The 14,258-nt window shown below is 39.9% G+C and overlaps 1 protein-coding gene across 6 annotated transcripts in view; it reads right to left on the bottom strand.

The window, feature by feature from the left end:
* Window positions 1-14,241, bottom strand: part of arhgef3 (Rho guanine nucleotide exchange factor 3) — a 48,987-nt gene extending 34,746 nt beyond the window's left edge. For all 6 annotated transcript variants that reach the window (XR_015521316.1, XR_015521317.1, XR_015521318.1 and 3 more), the window contains exons 1-2: window positions 14,052-14,241; window positions 1,093-1,159 (exon numbers count right to left, since the gene is read on the bottom strand). Coding sequence is in view for 1 of the 6 variants with exons in the window: in XM_087303177.1 (XP_087159303.1) it covers window positions 1,093-1,159; window positions 14,052-14,080 (96 nt within the window). In the remaining 5 variants the exon portion in view is untranslated. The remainder of the gene's footprint in view (window positions 1-1,092; window positions 1,160-14,051) is intronic.
* Between the last annotated feature and the right edge of the window lie 17 nt (window positions 14,242-14,258).

Here is a 14,258-nt window from a genome sequence, read left to right as displayed (position 1 = left end):
ATTGAGTAAATCCAAGGAGTCATTTCTGAATATTTTTTTCTAGTGTAGAAAACAGTTAGCAACAGAAAACAAGTCAGAAAAAGCCCAGTAGACACACTTCCCTGAGGTGAGCGTTCTTCTTTTAAGCGTTTCCTGTTGCAGTACCTTTAAGGCATGCTGTGGGGGTGATTATATTTACTGGAGAAACTTCACATGAATGCCACAATGAGTACATTTACATGGACAGCAATAATCCGATTGTAATATTATTAAGACAATATTCTGATTAAGAGTCGACCATGCAGCCATTTTGATAATAATAATAATAATTCCTTATATTTATATAGCGCTTTTCTGGCCAATCAAAGTGCTTTACATAATGGGCGGAATCTCCTCTTTCCCCACCAGTGTGCAGCATCCACCTGGAGGATGCGACAGCAGCCATTTTACACCAACTAATTAGGCAAGTTATTGTATAACGATGGTTTGTTCTGTAGACTATCCAAAACAAATATAGCTTAAAGGGGCGAATAATATTGAGCTTAAAATGCTGTTTAAACTATTAAAACTGCTTTTATTCTAGCCCAAATAAAACAAATCAGACTTTCTCCAGAAGAACAAACATTATCAGACACACTGTGAACATTTCCTCAATCTGTTCAACATCATCTGGAGAATATTTAAACAAGAAATCAAAATCAAAGAACTGCATTTTGGGGCGGCTGATGCATTCTCACACTTCTTCTGACATGTTCAGTTTCCTCAGAGATAAGGCCACTCCTGTGTAGAATCTGCCGCTATGCTAATGCACAGGTGTTTGTAGCCCCGCCTTCTTTTGAAAATTCTCATTTGAATTTAAAGCGACAGTCACCAAAACAGCACAATTACGACTAAAGCCTGCATGGGGCGGCTTAATGAATTCATATAAGAGTTATGAATAATATAATAAATGATGTGTGTGGTAGTTTGAGCTGAAACTTCACATACACACTCTAGGCACACCAGACACTTTGACATCTTTAACAGATGTGCTGTTCGTTGTTAATTCATGTAAACTAATTAACTAAACGTTAGCTTGTTCAGGACCTTCAATAACAGATATAGTGAACTCACCCCTTTGAAGAGCCACTTCTCTGATGTGGAGAGGAGAGAAAACGACTCCTTCCCCTGCACCATCGGCCTGGTGGAGAAAAACAAACAAGATAACCATATCAGAAACAAGATTCCAGTCAATCCAGTCAGCGTTTCAGCACGCTGTCCTGACATCAGGGGTGTTGTCTTATTTAGTGTTCAACAAAAGTTTTTATTTTTGGGCAAACTATCCCGTTTTTACACTGTAAAACTTTAACTCAACTTAAGCCTCATTCACACTATGAGCGACATTTATTAGGGTGAACGTCTCCTGGCGACCTCCATCTACGCAAGTGACATCGATCGTTTGCGATCAGGTGGGCGTGTCGACCAATGCGGCAAAGAGAATCCTTTACCTTTATGCAAATGAAGAGCATCTTTCTTGGGTGACAGCCAATAGGAGCACCAGTAGAGCTCACATGATCCTCTCTCAGCTGCTCAGACCTGCGTTTGCATGAGGTCGCCAGCCAGAGCGACAGACAGCTACAAAGTCGCTGCTAGTGTGAATGAAGCAATACAAATATTAGATGAGTCAACTTTTATAACAGTGCACTCATTCTTGCTTTAGACTCAATAGAAATGTCTGCGACAGCATTATATTCTGAATGTTGTTTTGTATTTTACATAAGGATTACAGTATAACAGTGTGCTGTTAAACACCTGCAGTGTGAAGTGACAGATGAGAGATTTAGACTGCTGCTGTGTACATGAATGGCCAAAGTGTCGTCAAAGTTTACTAAGGTGCAAGCGGTGCCTTGTAGACACATCCAAAATATAAAACAAACAGGGATCTAGATGAATACACAACTGTACATGCCCCTGTACTGCATGTGTTTGGACTGTGAGGTAAACCAGAGCAGCCAACATGGGGAGAACATGCAAACTCCACACAGAAACACCAACTGACCCAGCCGAGACTCAAACCAGTGACCTTCTTCCCGTGAGGTGATCGTGCTACCCACTGCGCCACTGTGACAACAAACAATATAGGAGTCGTATGATAACTGTAAGTGAAAATTCAGACATAAAGGCTCATCAGAACACAAAATAAAATAAATAAAGAATAAGAAAATGCAGGTTTCACCTTCAACAAAACTGAGCTTTAACTCAAACACAGTCAAATGTGTGTGCTATAACAACACTAGCGCTCTTCTGAAAGATCTTCTACAGAAACTGCTTCTAGTCTCAGAGATTTCACATGCTCTCATAAGATCCACCACACTTCAGACAATTTCATCACTGAATCTTCAAAACTGCATTCATTTTTTTATTTAACAAAGAAATGAAAATAAGGCAGCACCACAATGATTTGCTGCACCCCACTTCTGATAGCTGACCGACAGAAAGCGGCTTACTTCACACTGTGCTGCACTCCTGACAATGACACACAGCCTGCATGACTGCAGCTGCAGATGCAGAAACAGACTGATGAGCTGCTGAACGCTGCACAATCACTTCAGCAGGACACACACACAGACCGAAAGGTGAGCAGCTGTTTCACCTGGATGGATCCATTACTATTCACTGCAGTTTTGTAAACAGACAGAGCACCGATCCCCCAGAACCCCACCATAGTCTCTGGTAAATGGGACATGCGCATGACCTTATCCTGACCCAGAACCTCAGGTAATGACACACACGGGCTTTTGTGATTTAGCTGTGACAATCTGCAGGATGAAATGTCTTCTGTTCTGTCCAGCTCGCATTACTCGTCTTTATCATTTCAAAATGGATATTATGTGTAATTATTGGAAAAGATATATGCACTTATAGCCTTAATTACAGACTCCGCCAGGCACTGATCACCCTAAGAGAAGCAAAGAAGAGGCGAGCTCGATCTAGACTGATCTGCAGGTACAGAATATGCCATTAACAACGCTAAAGCAACACGTCAGGTTTGACAATAAAACTTTAAATAGTGAATTCTGTCATCTTTTCCTCTGTCAGCTTTAAATCTCATAATTCTGTCATGACTTACTTTCCAGAAACCTGCAAACTTTATTTCACAAGAGGAGATACTGTGAAAATGCTGGACACCTGTAACCATTGACTTCTATAGCATTTGTTTTTCCTATGATGTCGATGGTTACCGGTTTACATTCTTCAAAATATCTTCTTTTGTGTTCCACAGCAAAAAAAGAAACTCATTTAAGGTTTGAAACTACTTGAGGGAGAGCAAAATATGACAATGTTGTCATTTTAGGTGAACTACTTCTTTAAACACTAAATAAAACTGAATAAAATAACACTTAATAAAAGGAAATATTTCCGTTTTGATCACATTGCGAAAAGAAAAAAATATTAAATAAATGTAAATAAATAAACTCCATCATGACAGATTAATTAGAGAGAACAGCCCTGGTACACAATAATAATGTGTGACATCAGTAAATTATGAGTACATCCTTCTGGTTAATATGTAGACACCACTGTTGTTCCCTGACTATTGAAGCTGGATATGTACTGCCCTCTAGTGGCACTCTCTCCATCTGTGATTGACTGCTAGATCAGGATATTGATTATTTAAAAACTCAGAATCAGATTCCAGCAGAGCTTCATATGAACAGAACCATTCAGTGCTGATCTGTGTCTGTCATAACACCAGCCTAACACTGACGCCTTTTACTCTCTTCAGATCATGTGATCGCCCTGGAGCTGCTTTGACCCAGCTCATGAAGAAATGCTGCTGTAAGTTACAGTTTTATAGGAAGGAAAGTTGTCCAGGCTTCTTATTTTAAGCCAATAATCATCTCTGACTTTTACTCAGCGATGAGAGTTTAGGAAGATGTTTTCTGAGGTCTGTTGCACATAGACAGTGTGGGTTTACCCCGGTAGAAACTCTGAGTTTTCAGGCTCAAGAAGGTTTTGATCAGGTTTCGCCACGGTAAGCTACACTATCCTGGGTTAGAGATCACAAACCTAAACTGGACCAATCAGCTGTGAGTAAAGTCAAGTATATCAGACACAATAATGCCACTCCCAGTCCAAACACATGCAGTACAGGTGAATTGGGTTGGCTAAATTGTCTGTAGTGAATGAGTGTGTATGGGTGTTTCCCAGAAATGGGTTGCAGCTGGAAGGGCATCCGCTGCGTATTATTATTATATATTATCACATATTATTAACAGAAACACACCTCTGTATACATTTCTTGAAAGTGCTAAATCCGCCTCGGGAGGTGCGTGTTTTTGCAGTTTTTGTTTTCGTGAATCCACCAGAGGTCGCTGATGACTGACTGACTGACCAATCGACTGACCCAACCTCCTCCTTCCCTTAACCCAACCAATAGTGTTTTCAAAAGTACTGATGGACAAAATGCAAAACTGGTGATGTCGATTATTTTGCTACAGCATGAATAAATCAAAACTGTTGAAAAGCATTCTTTTGCTTTAATTTGTTTATAATATGTTGATTATACTTCATATGGATTCAGACAGGGTCTTACAGGTGTAAACATTATTCCAGCAAACCAGTGTTAAGGTGGGCAACAGTACAAAGTGTTTGTTGTCACATTTTGTGCTTCAAAATACACCACACATTCTCTATTGGAGACAGGTCGGGACTGCAGGCAGGCCAGTCCAGTACCTCCTCTTCCTCCACAGTCAGGGGGGAATGGGGAATGTGGTTTTGGACTGTCTTGCTGAAATGTGCATGGGCATCTCTGGAAAACAAGGCAGCATATTGTGCTCAAATATCTCTGTAACTTTTATTAATCTGTAAGTGATATCAGCACATGTGCTCTGGACTACTTTAGCACACCTCTGTCAAGGTTTTCACAAATGCCAGTGCAAACTGTACTGTGGCAAACGGAAGCCCTATGTTAACAGTGTCCACAAGCTCTGTCAACTTCTCTTTTTTATTATATATTCAAATACTTTCAAATGATCTCAGGTTCGAGTCTCGGCTCAGTTGGCGTTTCTGTGTGGAGTTTGCATGTTCTCCCTGTGTTGGCATGAGTTTCCTCCAGGTGCTCCGGTTTCCCCCACAGTCTAAACACATGCGGTACAGGTGAATTGGGTAGGCTAAATTGTCTGTAGTAAATGAGTGTGTATGGATGTTTCCCAGTGATGGGTTGCAGCTGGAATTGCATCCACTGAGTGTAAAACATGCTGGATAAGTTGGCGGTTCATTCCACTGTGGTGACCCCAGATTAATAAAGGCACTAAGCCGAAGAGAAAATGAAAAAATGAATGAATGAATGAATTAATTAAGTTTAATTTCTAAAGCTTTTAAAATCACAGGCCCATGAGCTGTTTGTGAATCAGGAATATCACAAATTCATTCATTCATTTTCTCCTCAGCTTAGTGCCTTTCATTGAACGAGACCCCACAGAAACCGAAAACCCTAACATGACCTTCTATAATGACAAATAGAGGCTCTTTAAGGGGACATCTGATTAGTGTTCATAAAACATCAGCTCATACGTCATCCAGACTGAAACATTGAGCAAATGTGGATCTGCAGACCATGTTCTGTGAGGGATGAGTTCAGTATTAAAGTCATTCTGTGTATGGGAAGTTCCCATAAAACCAGCGTGACTGTGTGTGGGGGCATGTGAGAGTGTCATGCTTGCTTGTGTGTGTTTGTACCTTACATTCCTAACAGTGTGGGGACCAAAATGTCTGGTACACCAAGAGCACAGTAGTGACGTCTGTCATCATGGACTGCGGAGCCTCACCCTTTAAGCCATCAAACCTCCAAACCTCCTCCAAATGCCTCTGTTAAAGGAGTGTGCTGGGTTCAATATGAGCTGCAGTTTGTGCTAACATTTTGATTAGGAGAACACTCGTCCCATTATTAATTTTCCTTCACGTTAGTCCCTTTTTTATCAGGGATCGCCACAGCGGAATGAACCACCAACTATTCCATACGTTTTAAGCAGCAGATGCCCTTCCAGCCACAACCCAGTATCAGACACACACACACACACACACACACACACACACACACACACACACACACACACTACAGGCAATTTAGCTTGTTGAGGTGTGGAGAGACCCCTCTCATGATTGTGAAGGGCTTCGGGTGTATGGCCATATGCGTGTGCTATATATAAATACACACATTACACAAGATTATTAGTTACTAATAAGTGATTTAAAACATTTGATATATTAATTCTATATCTCATGATTATGAACTAAAATTAAGGATTATTCATTCATTCATTCATTCATTTTCTTGTTGGCTTAGTCCCTTTATTAATCCGGGGTCGCCACAGCGGAATGAACCGCCAACTTATCCAGCACGTTTTTACACAGGAGATGCCCTTCCAGCTGCAACCCATCATTGGAAAACACCCACACACTCTCATTTACACTCATACACTAGGGACAATTTAGCCTACCCAGTTCCCCTATAGCGCATGTGTTTGGACTGTGGGGGAAACACCTGGAGGAAACCCATGCCAACACGGGGAGAACATGCAAACTCCACACAGAAACAAATTAAAGATTAACATTGTCCAAATGTAATAACTGTTGAATATGGATTCGACTAGTCATCTACCAGTAATGATTTAGGCCAGTCTGAATAGGCAGGTCATGAAACCACCTACAGCTTTAATGACCAAAAACAGAAACTGAGGACTGTCCCTTATTTTCCTGTGCTGAAGTTGGCAGTAACATTTACAACAAAGCAACGTAGGCAAACATCCACCTGTGCCTTTATGACAGGTGCTTTATCCTCACAGCTGAGGCGAGAGTCCAGTCTGCATGATCAGTCTGAGCAACAGGTGCAGAGCAGAAGGACAACTCAGCTCCAGTGTTTACATGACAAATGTGGAAGAGTCTACTTATAAATAATCACACACACACACTCACACACACACACACACACACACACACACACACACACACACACACACACACACACACACACACACACACACTCACACACACACACACACGTCAGAACTGATGATGATTCAGCTCTGATTAGCCAAATGCATGTGCAAGCTCTATTAATAACACTCCCGATGAAGCCCGTGCTCATAATGAAGTATAAGAGTCTGTCTAATGTCAAGCATAACTTCAATAAATACATCTATAGAGACACAACAAAAGCTGCTATTATTATAAAGACAGTTATAGACTTTACATTTATAATCATTCATTCATATTGTTTTCAGAATAACAGTAACCATAATACTGTATATTACAGGTTTATGTCTTCTACACGTATAGAATTGTAATGCTTGATTTAGTTATGATGATTGAGTTTGAGCATGGGCTTCATGGAAAGCGCTGTATTTACTGTGCACAGTGCTGGACATGAGGGAACTGAACATTCACTCAGATCAGCAGACCAGAGGGAGTATGCAAGAACAGGAGGCGCAAACAGCTGGAAGACGATCTGATTCAGCATCTCCACTCCAAACTACAACTAATTACTCATGTTTCCCATCCGCCCCGCTTCAGCCTCAGTCAGAACTTGGACAAATATGATCAAGCAAAGAACAACTAATGTTGATACAGATGTGTAGAGCATTTCACTGTGCTGAAATCATTGGCCCATGAACATGTCCTGCTTGTTATCAAACTGCTCAGCTCATTATTGATCAATATGTGGCTCTTTTTCGACTCTTGGAAGCTCTAGAGATTAAGTGTAAAGCAGGAAGTACGCTGGAACCACTGTGATTGTTTACATCCCTCAACATGGTGAGCCTGCACCACAACACCAGTCATGCACTCTAAAACATACAGGGCTATTCTCTCTACCCAAATCTTGTGTTGAGGCATTTGGGGGTGATTTTCAGAGTCTTGGATTGAGTCAAATCATCATGTTCTGTTGATTCCACATACTATGAACTGACTTGTTTAAATGCAGTGAAAATAGTGCAACACAAACGCAGATTCCTTGTGTTTTCAGATGAGATTTATGCTGATAGCAGCCCTTAGTCAGACCTTTCTGAATTCAAAAATGTCCTCCCAGCACCTTCTGTACACCTGTAATCAAAGCTGCACATCCCCCACCGTACTACAGTGATGCCGGGTCAAAACAGCAGGCATTTCAGGATCAAATGAACCTATTATTAAGTGCAAAATAACCAATTATTGGATGTAAAAAGAACCCATTTATGGTGTTAAAAATAATAACCCAATTACTTGGCTTAATTTACCCCCTGATGTGTTCTGTCACATATTTACCCAGCAGCAGGGTTAAAACAGCCCAATTTGGATAGTTTTAACCGTGTTTTTTAGAGTGTACGTGTAAAAAAAAAAAGCTAGATGTATGCATTGTCTGAAAACTCAATACATATATTGTCCTATTCAAAGTATGCATCAAAGGAAAGCATGTTTATTTAGTTTTCAGACAATGCCTTGCTGGCCACTTTATTAGGTACACCTCACTAGCACCGAGTCGGACCCCTTTTGCCTTCAGAACTGCCTTCATCCTTTGTGGCGTAGATTCAACAAGCTACTGGAAATACTCCTCAGAGATTTTGCTCAATGTTGACATGACAGAATCTCCCGCTCCACCACATCCCAAAGCTGCTCTATTGGATTGAGCTCTGGTGGCTGTGGAGGCCATTTGAGTACAGTGAACTCATTGTCATGTTCATCAGTCTGAGATGATTGAGGTGCATTATCCTGCTGGAAGTAGCCATCAGAAGATGGAGACACTGTGCTCATAAAGGGATGGACATGGTCAGCAGCAATACTCAGGTAGGCCACGTTTAAAGTCACTCTTTCTTCCTCATTCTGATGCTCAGTTTGAGCTGCAGCAGTTCGTCTTGACCATGTCTACATGCCTAAAGGCATTGTTGCTGCCATGTAAGTGTAATCTAATTGGCTTATTGGAAATTTTAGGATTAACGAGCAGTTGGTGTACCTAATAAAGTGGCCGGGAGCGTATATTTAATCGTTTATATTTATTTGGCATTTTGCACGGCTTAATTATCATTATTTTTCAATTATTCTTAAGCACCACTTAGGAAACCCTTTTCTTTTTTTAATTTTACATCAACATGATGCAAGATTATTGCGATTAAATCAATGTAAAATAAATGAGTTAGTCCAAAACCATTTTGATGACATCCCCTGAGGCGTACCGAAGAACTGAAACTACAGTTTAAGTCATTTCCACTGAGTAATGGATGACAGTGTGTGCAGTAAATCTGAAACCACGCGTTTAGATTCAGTTCTTCCTTGAACTTTGATATGTAGGTACACTCCTCCAGACTGGATCATTTTGATATTGATTGTTGCTCTACATCAGTGTTTAGGGGATGTCATGGGCAAACACATCCGAGTCCTCTTCTTGTGAAACTCTGCTGCCGCTGCTAACTGATATGATCAAACTCTATGATCAAGCACAGCGAGTTTCTGGTCAAGTGTGAGTGTGAAGATGGCAACGTTCACATATGCCATGCTGAGTCTGGATTACAGTCTCCGCAGTTCAGTTCAACACATGAGATTTGTGGAGTTTACGTGCAGCCCTACACTGAAGCCTGTATTGTTCATTGTTGAGTCTGTCTGAGTGAAGCTTCACCGTATCTGCTCAGTAAAGGAACACTGATATCATTTCAGGCTCAGTGATGAAGGCTACGTGTGTTTACTGTTACACTGAGTTTCTGTGGCGACCGTCTGGGCGGTGAGTAAGCGAGCACAGACAGCACCTGACCTGCTACTCCCTGCGCAGGGTAAAGGGAGTTTCTACTTCCTCTCTGATACATCTCACTGATGCTCCGGTATTTTAATCTTCCTTTAACTTGAAGCAAAGAGTGCAAAAGAGCAAGAGTAAACAGAGGCCAGGACAGCACGCTCGACTAGTGAATATAGGGCAGGTGTGCTGTGGAACAGAGAGGCTGACTGGAATCATGCATTTGCTGAACCTTTTCTACTGTGGTTTGCCATGAACTTGGCATGAAAAGACCAAAGAAAACTTCCCTAATCCCACCAAGGAAGAGGGCCGTGAGGATCAGGGCTGGCCAGAAGGTTATTCTGAAAGCATTCAGCAAGCATTAGCGTGAGGATTACGGCTCTGCACGCTTCACTGCACTCCTCGCCCATCCGGGTGTCATCTCTGGATGGCTTGTGGAGCCAGAAAACCAGCTCATGGTGGATATTCTCGGCTTCAAAGCAGTGGAGACAGCTGATATTTGGCCTCAAGCAGATATAATACAATATTCAATAATTCAGTATACTATGATAATGAACATGCACTGATATCATGCACACTTCAGAATATAGTCAATCATTATAATCTATTTACACTTTTAGGGTTTTATTTTTAACAGCAAAATCATTACGGGCATATCTGAATCCACTTCTGCCATTTTAAAGAGGGAATAACGCAGTCTGCACGCGGCGCATGCGCTATCAGGGCGGTGCTGATTCTCATAATGAGTTCTGGCTGGGTTTGAGCACAACATGCATTCAACCAATCACAGTCTCGACTCTCATTCCCTTTAAAGTGTATGACTGGTGTCCGACTTGACGTCATTCACTATGGTTTTAGCCTCACATTGACAAGTGAACATCCGATCCACCTGCTTACAGACACGAGCACACAGATCCCATTCATACCAGATACATTTCCACACGAGAACAAGAAGATAAATGAAAAAGAGAAATGAACAAAGAACAAGGCCTGAATCTGATTTGAGTAATGGGAATCCATCTGTTTCTGCTCACACGTACACGTCCACATGACTGGAGAGCAAAATCAGAATTGCGTCAGTCGAACAGCGCAGTGTGAACGCAGCCTGAGGGTGCTTTTTAATGATAATCACGTGTTATGTGCATTGGTTATTCAGAACAGCAGCAAACGCTTGGAGACTGAAGTGTTGAATCTGCCGAGACTTTTATTTCAGTATGATGATGTACTTCACACTGAAACTGAATATTGAGTAGGGGGCGGGGCTTTCTTTCGCTCACCATTCGCTTATAGCAAACTAATGGTCACTAAGAGGATTAACATGCAGTTGCTATGGAAGCAAAACATGAAAGCAGACTTTCATTGAAGATGAGCAAAACATCGGAAAAATGTACTATTAAAAAGTGTAAACATGTCAAACATGAGCATGTTCGTGTTGTTGTGCTCTATCACATGCTGAAATATTGATTGATGATTCTGTAATGATTCATAGGGCTATTGTACACTACTGTAACACTGTGCAATAAGGCTCCAGTAGGCTAATTTACCTAAACTCATGATGAAAACTACCCAAACATGTTCATTTTTAGACTTTAATGCAGAATATTACGTGGAAAAGCAGAGGTAATCTGATTACAAGTTATGATCCATTCATTAAATCTATACAATCTTCTTTGCAACTTAAAATATCTTAAAATATAAAATAAATGATTAAAAATAAACATTTGTTTACTCATTTCACAGTAAAAAATGCTGGGTGCCACACAATTCCTTCATGCCAGCCCAACACAAACCGATTAAGCCATTAATATATATATATATATATATATATATATATATATATATATATATATATATATATATATATATATATGCACACATACAGTTGAAGTCAGAATTATTAGCCCCCCTGAATTATTAGACCGCTTTTTTATTCTTTTCCCCAATTTGTAGACTATCCAAAACAAATATAGCTTAAAGGGGCGAATAATATTGAGCTTAAAATGCTGTTTAAACTATTAAAAACTGCTTTTATTCTAGCCCAAATAAAACAAATAAGACTTTCTCCAGAAGAACAAACATTATCAGACACACTGTGAACATTTCCTCAATCTGTTCAACATCATCTGGAGAATATTTAAACAAGAAGAAATTAATTTGAAGGGGGTGAATAATTCTGACTTCAACTGCACATTTATATATATATATATGTTTACAGATTTAAGTGGATTGAACAACCATTAAGTTGTCTAGAACAGTAGTGTAAGTAGTTTAAACATGCAGCAATAGACATTGTTGGAGTGTACACAATAAAGCATTACACTATTTTATTATTATTAATGGGTTAAAATAACCAGCTTGGCTCAATATTGTGAAACTACTGCATAAAAGTTTAAGAAAGGAATTGCAACATGAAGATCTGATACTGGCAGAAACCTAGATTTAAGAGGTCTAACACAACACCTGTAAAACCCCGGACAGGTGAGCGATCTGTCTCCTGATGGTTCATCTGTCCACCTGGCTTACAACTTCATATCTGTCTAGATGAGTGACGTCTGAACCCCACCAGTTCACTGAGACATCTGCTGCAGTATCTAAATATACAGAGAATAAAAGTATAGGCCTACCCGTGCTGGCCACAGCTGTCATGACAGACTCGCACATGTCTAATCATACACAACTCAAACCAACTACTGCTTTACACTGAAAACAAGAGCAGGAGCCAGAAATGAGCAGAGCAGACCTCCAGCACTCAACAACACAAGAGAGCCAGCTCTACACTTAATGCCACATGCACATTTGTTTTATTTGGGCTAGAATAAAAGCAGTTTTTAATTGTTTAAACAGCATTTTAAGCTCAATATTATTCGCCCCTTTAAGCTATATTTGTTTTGGATAGTCTACAGAACAAACCATCGTTATACAATAACTTGCCTAATTACCCTAACCTGCCTAGTTACCCTAATTACCCTAGTGAAGCCTTTACATGTCACTTTAAGCTGTATAGAAGTGTCTTGAAGAATATCTAGTCTAATATTATTTACTGTCATCATGACAAAGAGGAAATAAATCAGTTATTAGAGATGAGTTATTAACACTGTTATGATTAGACATGTGCTGGAGAAATCTGCTCTCCGCTACACAGAAAATGAGGAATAAAATAAGCAGGGGGTGAATAATTCTGACCTCAGCTGTATGAAGATGTATCAAGTGTGTGCATAGTACATATTAAGATTAAATGGTGTGATCTGTATTATTGCATTGTAAAATGTTCTCTAAACAGTTCATTTCCATTCAAAAGTGTTTCATTTTATTTACAAGTTCTTCAAACGTATCTGAACTTTACTACATGCGATCTTTACACCATTGAAAGCACATTTAAAATAATGTTCCCATAATTATACAATACAATGCTTCCAGTTTTCACTAACATTGACAATAACCAACAACAACAACAACAACAATATAGACCAGCGAAAAAAAGGTTCATTGCAAATTCTATAAGCTGAATTTTATTCATTCATTTTCTTTTTACTCCCTTTATTAATCTGGGGCCACAGTGGAATGAACTTCCGGAGCACCCGAAGGAAACCCACACCAACACGGGGAGAACATGCAAACTCCACAAACTGACCTAGCTGAGACTCGAACCAGTAACCTTCTTGCTGTGAGGGGGATTGTGCAACCCATCGCGTCACCCTAAGCTGAATTTAAACAAATTAGTTTGAAGATTACTACATGTGATTTGTTTGTTTGTATTCAGCCGATGTAAAGAGTTTACAAGCAAAACTTAACTTTAAACATTGAGTAAAGCAATGAAGGTTTGTTCAGTACAGTACTGCTTTAATGGACACTGAAATGATCATTTAGATCTCAAATAGTCACTAATTTTCCCTTCTTAATGGTGGCATGTTAAAAACCAATGAGTCCTGAAGAAATGTGTCCCAAACACAATATAGAAATCAGTAAATCAGGTGGGTTTGAGGGTAAAATCTGATGGTCTGTAATGGTTTTATTCAGATTTTCAAAGACAAACATAATTTATGTAATGGTTTAAGACATAAAAAAATCCCAAATGTTGGATTAAATGGGAATTTAAGAGCGTCTTTTGTTGACTGGATAAACACTGACCAGCTCTTCTAATTAGAGGACACTAAGGTTTTGAGGCTCTTCATGTTGACATGATGATCATGCTTAAACAGCCAACAGTTGAAGTGGACCAAAATAAAGTGTAGAGAACTATTCAACACCCATTTGAAGAGCTTGTTCTGATTGACTTCACATGTTGAGCACTGTATATTCGCTTCATATGGAAATAAACAGTAACAGTACTCACCCTGATGCTTCATCTCCTCCAGCACTCATTGAAACTGTTGATATCCAGACAGCAGAGATCCACCATTGGTCATCGATCAGTAATATGCAGTTTCATAGATACATTAGTCCTGAAATCATTTAGAGAATGGGTTTAAACAGACACAAACAATAAGCAGAGCTCTCCTATGAGCCGCTCGCAGTGTTGTGACACGACACACTCCTCCTC

The sequence above is a fragment of the Danio rerio genome, chromosome 22 (assembly GCF_052040795.2).
Source record: "Danio rerio strain M-AB ecotype USA chromosome 22, GRCz13ab, whole genome shotgun sequence".
NCBI classification, from domain to species: Eukaryota; Metazoa; Chordata; class Actinopteri; order Cypriniformes; family Danionidae; genus Danio; species Danio rerio.
This window is presented reverse-complemented; position numbering and strand designations above follow the sequence as displayed.